The sequence below is a fragment of the Artemia franciscana genome, chromosome 17 (genome assembly GCF_032884065.1).
Source record: "Artemia franciscana chromosome 17, ASM3288406v1, whole genome shotgun sequence".
In the NCBI taxonomy this organism is placed as follows: Eukaryota; Metazoa; Arthropoda; class Branchiopoda; order Anostraca; family Artemiidae; genus Artemia; species Artemia franciscana.
The window spans coordinates 38,475,338-38,487,355 of record NC_088879.1 but is presented as its reverse complement, the minus strand read 5'-3'; the positions used below and the strand labels follow the sequence as shown (position 1 = coordinate 38,487,355).

At 33.7% G+C, this 12,018-nt stretch overlaps 1 protein-coding gene across 1 annotated transcript in view; it reads left to right on the top strand.

The window, feature by feature from the left end:
- LOC136037578 (KICSTOR complex protein SZT2-like) overlaps positions 1 to 12,018 on the top strand; it is an 89,341-nt gene that overhangs the window by 37,923 nt on the left and 39,400 nt on the right. The window contains exons 9-12 of the mRNA XM_065720299.1: positions 246 to 472; positions 5,313 to 5,551; positions 8,171 to 8,379; positions 10,561 to 10,942. Of these exons, the coding sequence (XP_065576371.1) occupies positions 246 to 472; positions 5,313 to 5,551; positions 8,171 to 8,379; positions 10,561 to 10,942 (1,057 nt within the window). The remainder of the gene's footprint in view (positions 1 to 245; positions 473 to 5,312; positions 5,552 to 8,170; positions 8,380 to 10,560; positions 10,943 to 12,018) is intronic.

Here is a 12,018-nt window from a genome sequence, read left to right as displayed (position 1 = left end):
TTAGATTGTCCTTTTTAAATTGAAATATGTCTGTAAAAACGTTTATATCACTTCAATTGTCGTGACGCCTGATGGCAAATACATCATTATGATGAATAAGTGTATGAATAACTGAAATGACAACTATTTGTATTGATGATAGATACATCATAATGCCTTTTAGGTATCATAAGAAAAACGCCAATAACAATTTTAATTATTAAGTTGTATTATGTTATCGTTTTCAAATCGAAATATTTTTGTAGACACGTTTTGGCTCACGTCCATTGTCCCCAGCTTCTTTTGAGAATGATCCGAATAGTTGTCTTTCAATCATCAGTGCATCAAACGAGCCACCGTTAGCTGCTTATGAATTGGGTGAGAAAGGAATTTTAGATGTTGCTTATGGGACAAATATGAAAAACTGGCTTGATATTGCGATCAAATACGATATTCCAAGCGTGAAGAGTCAAATGTTTGACATTTCTTCTGAGTATGTAGCTTATCTTGTTATTATTGGTATTACCAAAATGCAATGTAAGTGTAAAGAGCTGTTAAAAAAAATCAAGTAAAGAGTAGAGGTAAAGTATTTAAACATATAATTTAACGCTAAAAATATGCAACACACTAAACCCTAAAGTCTTTCTCGTAAAATCTTGAGTTGGCTAAACTCGTCTTGAACATGTACACATTCATGGATATACTGTAGCTCCAGGCAATTTATTCCAAGGACCATAACCCCTTGTGAAGAAACCGGGTATATAATTTCGTCTTCGTACCTTAGGCTAAAATTAGATCTACGTTGTATGGGCAACGGGAATGTTGCGGCAACGTTTGTTTGGCTTGGCCAAGCAAACTGTTGCGAGAGCAACACTTTGGTTTTGTTTCCTCGCTTCGATTAAACGCTAAAGTTGTTAATCTGTAAAGATCTTAAATAGACAAGTCCCCTATATGTCTTACCACTGAAACCAAATAGGTCTTACCGTCAGATACACCGGAAACAAATCATAGGTACACCAACTAGCAAAAGTTGCGAACCCCTCATTGTCGAAGATGATTACGAGCTAACAGCCGACTGTTGCTTAAAACTCCCCTATATGTCTCACAACTGTTATCGGCCTATTCTTGGTTTCAGTGTGTACCTTACTACTGAAATTGTCAACCCCTTTAAACTTTCAAACTGCTACATCTCATTAAGGAATTTTTCTACCAAAAAATGGATGGCATATACTTTGATAGGCTCATCAAGAGCTATCGATTGCCGTCGAAAAAAAATCTATCTGTCTTATTTCAAAAGTTGACTTTTTTGCCGTAGGCCAAGTTTCTAATGTCATCACTTAGAAAGGAGCAAAGGATAAACTCTAATGTCTTTAGCAATGAGAGAACTTTTAAAGTTCAAGAGACACATCTGATAATATTTCTCTACTGCAATCCCAAGTGTGAAAAACCGAATGATAAACCCAGCTGAAATCATGAACAGAAATGGGTAGAAACAATAGATAATAGCACTTTTGGTCCCGTGGGAAAATGCCACTTTTTTGTTTCTGTAAATTTTTCTGTTTATCACTCAAAGAAGATATATTGGCTGTGGGGCCGGGTAACTGCCGCATATATTTAACACTTATAGATTTTAGTCCATCTTCAGTTTGAAACTGGTGCCTGCCTGCTTGCCTGCTATAATGGAGCTTTCCACTCGAAAGCAGAAACATGGTTTGATGAAACGAAAGCTTGACTGCATAACTTCAGATAGTTCTTTCTGACATAGGCTATAAAACTTCACTTCACTTCACACACTATAGGCTCTGGCTCAAGGACAAGCAAAAACCATTCTTTTTGGCCCCAAGCAAGAGTTCTACAAAGCTTTCCAAAATGCAAAGTCATATTCATCAATCCGGCCTAAGGCCCACACTTTCCGCAAAAACCCCAGAGGTTAGACCCTTACCACTTTCTAGGAATAAGCTGAAATCGGGGTGCTAGAAAAAAAAAACATGACAAAACCAAAGTGTTGCCCTCGTAACACAGTAATTTGCATGGGACTGTTATCTATAGTTAAACAATTAAAGAATTGGTGCACATTAGTGTTTCTGTGTACAATACGATGTGTTGATGATCATACTCATGTTGTTACGGAACTCTAGTCCAGGTAATCTCATCTTTCCAAACCCTCACTGTGTAAGATAGTGGATGATTTTACGCTGAAGCCTTTTGTTCGCCTGTCGCTGAATTCTCTCCGCCAATGACTGGTTAGGCTTGTCCAAACGGTTAACTGAACTGTAATATATGAAAGCACGTTTTGCCTAGGTAGCGAGCCATTTGCCCAACATGTATTATTTTTCTTTCCATCTTTTTTTCCCAACCATAATGTATGAGCATAGGTAGGCGTGCCTTGTTTACTCTCATTCCAGGTAATCTAATGGTCCTATGTCAATTTTAAATTCTTGATCAACCTGCCTGAGACTCTAGGCGGGCGTGACTTGCTAAAAGATAACAAATAAGTATTGGTCCAATAAGAGAGGCATAGTTACTCCCGCCGTTTACCCGTACCATTTAACCAAACACTTGGAAAACTATAGGTTCTATGACTATCTTAGCTCTATGACTATCTACCTTAGTTCTACTGCCCTAGGAATGACGCATGGACGGATAATAGATGGACATATCTATTAACAAATGAACTAACATCATTTTTATACAATCCTAATAAGGGGGTTAATGCCAGATTTGCCTCTCACTCAATTGGACTATCTGTCTTGGTTTTTTCTACAATTAGCCATGGCTTGATGCCCACAACTGTTCGATTTTAATTCGAAATCTCTCTTCAGGATAGGCGGGGAGGGGTGCCCGCCGTCTCCAATCACTTTCCAAATAGTATCTATTCATTGCCTCAGCTCAGTCCAGCATTCTCAGCCAATTTCATTTTTCACTATTTTTTTTCTATAGTGACCCCCTCATATAAGGTCTGTGGATTATCATCAGGGGTTCTGGTTGCAAATTTTTAATTAGTTAATTAAGCACAGTTTTTACCTCAGCTGTCTAGTCTGGGTAATACCATTTTACTGACTTTCTGGGCATTTTTTTTTTTTTTTTTTTTTTTTTTTAGTGGCCTCTTCGTAGAATTGGAATTTAAAGAATTTTTGTTTTTAATGGTGTAAAGTGGCTTCCGTAAGCTGGACTTCCTGTAGCGGGAGTACGTCTTATCTGAGGGAGAGCATTTTTTTATTGTAGTTTTTAGAGGTAGTAGTAAAATAATGCGAAGACCACTCTTCGGCTGCTATTTTTATTTAATTTAAAGTGTTGGTGCCAGCTAGTTTTTTGCAACTGTTGAAATAGTTTTTTTTTTGATTTATTGGTGCCACTGAGAGGAGAGGAGGTGGGAAAAAAAGCCAACAGATTTTTCTCACTGAGCAGATTAAAACTTAAAACCAAAAGGTCTTTGGATATGTGGAACCCAAACTACAAAAAAAAAATCTTAATCGGGAACTTCTACAATTTGATTAGCTTGAAACATTCAAGGATCATTACTTAGGCTAAGAGATCCACTCACTTTTTAGGGACGCCGGAGTGGGAAGTATGTTATTGGGGTCTTAACAGCGGTCTCGTATCTTTTTATTTGTTCAGTTTGAAACTTACTGCCATAAGTCCATGGGCCAGGGAAAGCCTAAATAAAGAACTGTGAATTTGTCGTCCAGAGCATTCATAAAATTATGTTTGTATGAGAATTAGTTAGATATGAACAGGTAGTTGACTGAAAATTTGCACCACATCAAAATTTTTAGAAAATTTATACGAGTTTGAGCAAAAGAGTTCATAACATTTAAAATATTCAGAAAATTTTGAAGTATTTATATTAAAAGTATTGTTTAGAACTGAAAAATTTATTTCTCCTTTTTTCCCATTTGTATAATATTGTTATTTAAATTTTTCTTATAAATTATTTATTTAACTTTAATAAATGTAAGATTATTAAGACTTTAAGGAATGCATATCGGTGTATGTAGATTAAACTGTCAATTCCCATCATTTTTTTTCAGTAATCTTGGTTATGTTTTTTTCCAATATTAGGAGAAATGGAAACATTCAGCTTGAAATAAGAAAAATGAAAACATTTAAAATGTATTGAAAACCGCAAATTTATGTTTTTAACCTGAATGAGAATGTAATAATATTACTCTTCTCTAGAAGAAAGAATTATATCTTTGTTATTATCTTTATCAGAATTAATATCCTTATATAAATTCATAATATATCTTCATAAGGGTAATATATTTAAATTATTCATCTTTACAAATCTTTTATAATTTGATCTTTATCTATATATTTTTATATCTCAACATTTTATCTTGTACAAAATTTTCTTAGAAACAAATCATTGTAAATACCGCTTCTATAAACCGTTTCTCTTCTAGTAACTATAGTTTTTAATGCACCAGGGGTGTGTCCCTGGTTTATTCATATTCTTATTCTGGCTTATATTGCTTTCAGTAATCTTCGTTTTTAATGCACCAGGGTTGTCTTCCTGGCTTATTCTTGAACAAAACCTTAAGTATTAACCATTCACTCTAAATTTTTGAAAGCCAAGAATAAAATTGCATATAGGAAAAGCGGTGCACAAGATTAAGTGGTAGTTAGTACGCCATCTAGCTGGAGCTCCATTTTGAAGTCCCAACTTGCCAAAAGGTTGGGAAGATCATAGTTCCAAAATTGAACTGAGAATCAAAAAGGAATAATCCCAACAAAACAATTTTGACAGCTCGATTTTATTGTAAATGAAAAACAACATCAAGGAGGGATAGTTGCATTTACTCAACTTTCTTACCAGTAATTGAAAGAAAAATATTACAAAAAAGAGGGAAAACAAACGTTCAAAATATAAGTTGAATCAAAAGAGGGAAAACAAACGTTCAAAACATTAGTTGCATAAAAAGATGATAACAAAAAAGAAAAATATACAAAAGAAAATTATAACAAAAAAGAGGGAAATCAAACGTTCAAAATATAAGTTGAATCAAAAGATGATAACAAAAAAGAAAAATATACAAAAGAAAATTATAACAAAAAAGAGGGAAATCAAACGTTCAAAATATACGTTGAATCAAAAGATGATAACCAATTTCTACCAAATTTATTCTATATTAATAACTCTCAAGGGAAAAAAGCAATGACGAAAGCACATACGAAAAAAGGAAAAAAAGAAACCATTCTCTCTAGCTTATTCTACAATAATTAATAATAACCTAAAGAGAAAAAAACAAATATTGTTAACTTTTTTTCTTAAAAACATCTCTTCATATACTTGAGTGGAATGTAACTTAATATCGTGTTTACCATTTTAGGCACCTGATTCCTGTGATAACGAAAACCTTCCAGGGCATGATAGGACAGTCTCATCAAGGTCTAACTTTACGACCTTTCTGGAATCAGAGTGCAACTCTAGATTTCTTTGTGCCTTTTGCTTTGTCATGCAGCTCTCAAAGATGCCTCAACTCAAAGCATATTCTCATTGCCCGACCAACGGAACTGTGGAAGGAATGCTTGAAGATCTTAGGGAATCAAGACCCTGATGTCATTAAATGTGCGCATCTATACAGTATTGTTAGCTTTTTCTTCTGATTTAATTAATTTGTGTATGTATTCAGGTCTAGCAATGGTTTTTGAACTGGCTGGTAGAAAACTGACCTAGTGTCTTCTAGACTTTTTGTGGGCGGTCAATTTTAAATTCTTTAAAATTGATTCTATAAAACTTTTTAATTTTTTCTTCTGATTTACTTAATTTATGTATGTATTCAGTTTTAGCAATGGTTTTTGAACTGGTTGCTAGAAAACTGTCCTGGTGTCTTCTAGACTTTTTGTGGTCGGTCAGTTTTAAATTCTTTAAAAAGTGATTCTTTAAAACTTTTTAACTTTTTCTTTTGATTTACTTAATTTGTGTATGTATTCACGTTTAGAAATGGTTTTTGAACTGGTTGCTCGAAAACTGTCCTGGTGGCTTCTAGACTTTTTGTGGTCGGTCAATTTTAAATTTTTAAAAGTGATTCTATAAAACTTTTTAACTTTTTCTTCTGATTTGCTTAATTTACGTATGTATTCAGGTCTAGATGCTCTTTAAAATTAACTATATACAATTCGCTTATAACATTTAATTATCGATTATTTAAATCAATTATTAGGCCTATTTAAAAATCGATAATTTACGCACAACTATAATCATAGTTAAAGTCAAATAGTAAACTACTACTACCTCTGCTATTACACTCTACAAGGCTCTTTTAGTATACTTACTCTACAAGGCCTACTTACTCGTGCTTGTTTCTTAGTAACAAGATACGAGTTGTCACTATTGTTGTAAAATTACCGTAAAATAAAACATGGTAATCAAAACTCCTGTGAGAAAATTTGGTAAAATTAAGTATTTCTCTGAAAATGTGGAATAAAGTGAATAAATGGGGCTATGAGATAAATATGAAACTAAGAACTGATCTACGCTCGTTTTCAGATCATAAAAGTATCTGACAGGGTTAATAGGATTGACGCATCTCCATCAATAATACCTATTGAAAATTTGCTTGTCTTTTTAATTCCAAATTTACAAAGATTTGCCCATTTAAAATATGTTAAATAGTCCTGTTTTAATATTTAGTCATAAAATGTCCAGATGAAAAGTATGATGAAAGGATACTCTGATCAACTAAGCACTGTATTAAATAGCTAAAGAATTGTATTATACTATGCTATCCAATATCTTGTTATAATCTTATCATCCTATTTGTTATAAATTATGCTTATATTTTAAAGGATCTCTTTTATCAGTGTTCACACCATCTATCAAACGCCTTGTCTCCCAACTCTTCAGCAGGCTGGGGTTGGCGCCAACCCTTAGCTAATCTTCGTATTTTTGTATTGTTTTATATGGAAAGGGCTTAGGTTATACAAAACTTCAACTCAGTTCATATTCCTGACCTTTGTCGCCTGAGCTTTGATTTGATTTTATGGATTCGCCTGCGGTGTGATATTAGTAATAACAGCAGGTCAATTGAGTTTGGCTGCATAGACACCTTTTAGCTGAAATTCCTCTCTATTACACCTGAGATGCTTGGAAGCTTAGAACTAATATTGGAATTTTAATAGCTGTTTGATACATACATGCCACCAGCAAACAGGCCACCAGCAATTGCGGCCATCTGCAATTGCAGGTGTAACAAAAAATGTAGAAGAATTACAAGTTTGTTTACAATTTCGTTTTTCTGAGGGGGAAGGGGCATTAAAATAATAATTTAAGCAAACCTATTAATTTATGGGGTGAATTAAAATGCTTATCTTACCAGTTTTTTGTAATTTAATGTGAGCTTCTCCATGCATGAAAATCTTCAATTTTTCCATATAAGTGTGACAAGTGGGACAACGTCATTGCAATACTGATGTATATAAAAATGATGTCACTCACATAATTTTTTTTCTAAAATTAAGGCTGTTGAAGAAGTTTGTCAAACTTCATATCTATCTAGGTCGCTTTTTAGGCCAGAATATATATATATATATATGTATATATATATATATATATATATATATATATATATATATATATATATATATATATATATATATATATATATATATATATATATATATATATATATAAAAGAGAAATCACCAATGCTACAGCACCAACACAAACACACAAAAAAAAAAAAAAAAAAAAAAAAAAAGAGACAGAAGGAGAAAAGGAAGACTGTTTTCCTAAATTAGTGATTAATATAGACTAGCACTTGAATGAGGCCTTAACCCTACTCATCCATACAATCACATAGGTCAAACAGCATAGCCACACACAATCAACCATAAAGAATAATCCATGGACAGGCAGTCATGTCGTCAATAAGTATAAGTCGTCATTTACCAAACAATAGAAAAAATAATATAGACAAATAATTCAGAGGCAACACCCAACATAAGGGCTCATCAGGAGAATACACTCCTGATATATATATATATATATATATATATATATATATATATATATATATATATATATATATATATATATATATATATATATATATATATATATATTCGTATAAATTTGGAAAACATTAAAAGAAATAAAACTCTTTTTTGCTATAAGTCCTTAAAATTGAATATAACATTATGTGTACTTGACTTTACCTTCTTAATTCTTACTTAACCTATTGTTTAGCCTACAAGTCTTTGCTCAAGTATCAGCCATTTATATGGGAAAAACTTAGAAATAGTAGTGGTGAAGTCAAATTATCAGACTCATCGAGTCAAGCCTCCATTGGTACCAGCAAAAACAGTGGTTTAAATCTGCAGTTCTACCCGTATGAAAGCAGCGATATCTTTGTTCCAAGACAGGCGTTAATTTGGGCTCTTATTGAAAACAAGAAGGTAAGGTGGACTCTTTTTCCCTTCAAAAGTTGTAGAAAACTAACTTTTTTTGAAAATTCAACTTTTTAAATAAAATGTTTGGTTATCGTGAGAAGCCTACCTAACAAATACAAGAAAGTAACTCGTTCAAAAGTTTAATTAGAAATTTTTCTCTTATATTTCGAAAATATATTGAGGGATTTTTACAAAAAATTTATCAATTAGAGAAGTAGAGACTCAATAGGTAACAGATCTTAGTTAATAAGAAATACCAAATAGTTTTTTACGAAGGAGTCTTTTATTTCTCAATTTTTTGTTTCAGTCAAATATACAAATGAATACATAAAAATACAAAAATGAAACATAAAAAAATTAACAAAGAGTACGTTGTTGGATGAGATTGATGTAAAACCATCATCAAGCACTTTTTATGTTATAACCGCATCTTCTGAATGATGGATTAATTTTAGATCCTCGACCAGTGATAATCCCTGTGGCTGGCTGTAATCCCTGTCTTACCTCTGTAATGGTTCCTTTCTTTATTCTGGTTAGTTAATCATGTTCAAAACTTACGTAAAGTCCAATTTAAAGACTAATTCGGACTGTGATTATGCAGATTAGAATAAAACGTTTTTTTATTCAGCATGTTTCTTTAAACCCAATTATTATGCCCTCTGCCACTCATTGTCACTCCTCTAGAAAGGTACCTGAGCTAGCCTGAGTAGAAGGAGTCTAGGTCCTGTAGCACTAGCAATCCCGAGCCCCACTAAAACACACCTATGGACGCCTCTTGACTCTAATTATGCTGATTAAGAAAAGTATCTTTGTAATCAGCATTTTGACGAAAAAGCTTCTGCAGCTTGTAATCAGACCTCCCGAACGACAGATTGTTTCCTGATTCTGGTCTATTAATATTTTTTCAGCCAGACTATGAATTTTATTGCACCATTTGAGCGATAAACTGGTTGTGAATTCTGGGCTATTAATAGTCTGTCAGCCTGACTATGAAAGAAAATGCACCTCTGAGCGACCCATTCTGTGTCCTTGACTGTTCATAAATCCTCAGCCTAGCCATTAGTTATATCGCACCTCATCAGCAACGTAGACTGTCTTGGACTGTTAGTAATCTATAAGTCTCGTTGTAAACACTACCTAATCGCTTGAGCGATTGGGTGATTCTTGATCCTAGGCTATTAATTCTTCAGCCTGACTCGAAACACTATCGCATCTTTTGAGCGATATAGACAGATACTGTGTCTTGGGCTTTTAGTAATCCTAAGCCTGACTATAAATACTATTATATCGCTTAATCATTAACTTTTAATAATCCCTCAGCCTGACTATAAATGTTTTCACCCCTTGGGTGACATTCTGTGTCATGGAACACTATTGCCCCTCGTTAGCGACATAAGCGGATTCTGCGTCATGGACTGTTAATAATCCGTCAGACTAACTGTAAATACTGTCATACCTGTTGAGCGACATAGAATGATTCTGTTTCCTTTACTTTTAATAATCCCATAGCCTGACTATGAATTTTATAGCACCTCTTGAGTGACATAGGCCAATTGTGCATCCAGGACTGATAATAGTCGTATTTTCTCAGCTTGACTATAAATAATATCATATTTTTCGGGCGATAAAACGATTCTGGGTTCTGGACTATTAAAAATCCCTCAGCCTGACTATATATGTTACCGTACCTCTCGAGTGATAGACTGGTTTTGGTGGTTATACCCCCCCCCCCTCCAACATTTTTCTTTCTGCCTGTATTTGCATCAATAGCCACCTTGCGGGGGCTATATGATGGTCTATTTGATTTTATAGTTGAACTGTCTAGTAAATCTATCTTTGTCTTAAAAAAAGGTCTTTTAAGCCTTCGGAGTAAGGATGGATGGAGGTTGGAACTTTATAACACCTTTTTTTTGGTGCTAGCTAGTACTATAAATTCATTATTGATAGCAACATTCTTTGAAGTTAGGCATAGTCACTCGTCTTGGCATTTATCGGTATGACTAATTTAATTTTTGATCCAAATTTTTTACATAAAAGTATTTTTTAAACTCCTATCTTCTTTTTGTTTGTTTATTTTAGGTATTCCGTTTCTGTGGCATGCAATTTTTGTGTCAACATATTTTCTTGGTTTTTATAGGATTGACTGTTTAGATTTTAGATGTTTAGATATTTATTTATTATTTTCAGTTTATACTGTATGCATACAACGTATCCAAAGATTTATTCCCAGAAACAAGAAAACTTTTGAAATGGGAAAATACTCGTTGGTTCCTATTTATTTCTTTAGTGGAGCAAAAACTTGGGATTTTCCATAACCTACCTTTAACCGTAAGAAGAGATCCACAAAACCCTTATAATCAGTGTGATCCCGAGACCTTAGTTCGAGCCCAGCTCCCTACTGCTCGTGATTTCCCTAGCGATAAACGATATCAATTTCGACATCGCCTCGAAGCATATAGAGACCGACAACCACCGAATTTGTTATGGAAGACGTCCTATAAAAACGATCCGGATCCTGTGAGAAGGTTTGGAACACAGATGTTGGAAACAAAGGCTGAAGATATGTCAGGTATTTTGTAATACCCTTTTATTCTAGTATTCTGCTTTTAAAAGGGTATCGTGAGTCTCTTAATTATCACCATTAAATATTGCTGAACATTTTTCTACATCGCTACCATCTAAATTTAAATTGAGCTCTCTTGGTAATCTATGGAAATTATAAAATCTCAAAGTAACTTGTTTCCAAAGCGATTTGAAAGCCCCCAAAGATCCCTTATTTGTACGAAAGTTTTGGACATCTTGAGAGGGCGGGGAGAGATGATTCCAAAGGCCTCGTGCGTATATACCTGTTGGGATTATTTTTTTTCATTCAGGTAATTGTTAAATCAAAACATTAATCGTTGAATAAGCTATTGAATTTATATAAAATAATTGTTTTGTCACCAAACAATGATTCGTATCTTTATGACAGCTGATGGTAGAAGCTGACAGACTGTGCACTACTTCAAAAGTACTCTCTGCTTCCTGGCTGACGTCAAATAAATTAGCAAACCAGTTTTGTCTGGCTTTGAATTCCGATGTCATTGTTTTTGAGCCGAAACACAACAAAGGCACCCTGACCATAGTTTTGTGATTTTTTTTTCAGATTGTACCGTGCTCTGAAATTACCATCCATTTCAAGAATGACGTCGTATGTGTTGTCAAACTGGTTTTACATGTTTTGTCGGGTTGTTGTTGCCTATTGTTTTTATTCTAGCTAGTGATTTATATTGATTTTTGTTATAAAACTAGTGATTTTTCACGCTATAGCCTTTAAGCGTATGATTCAAATTAAACTTAAAATTTTTCTTTATTCAACTTAAAAAATACAAAAACAAGATTATGCCCCAACGGAGAGCAGTGCTCCTAAGGCTGGGACAGTACAAAAACATCAACATCTCATCATAATAGTGATACCAAAATTTAACACGGCAAAAAACAAACAAAATAGGAAAAAAGGTCATAAAAGGAAAGTAACAAGGATAAGTAAATAAATAAATATCGGGCAGGAGGGGCGTGCGAGGCCATCCCAAACACAGGGACACAAAAACAAAACTCACAAAGAAGAAGATCAAATAATTTAATTTTCCATCATCAATGGTGAAT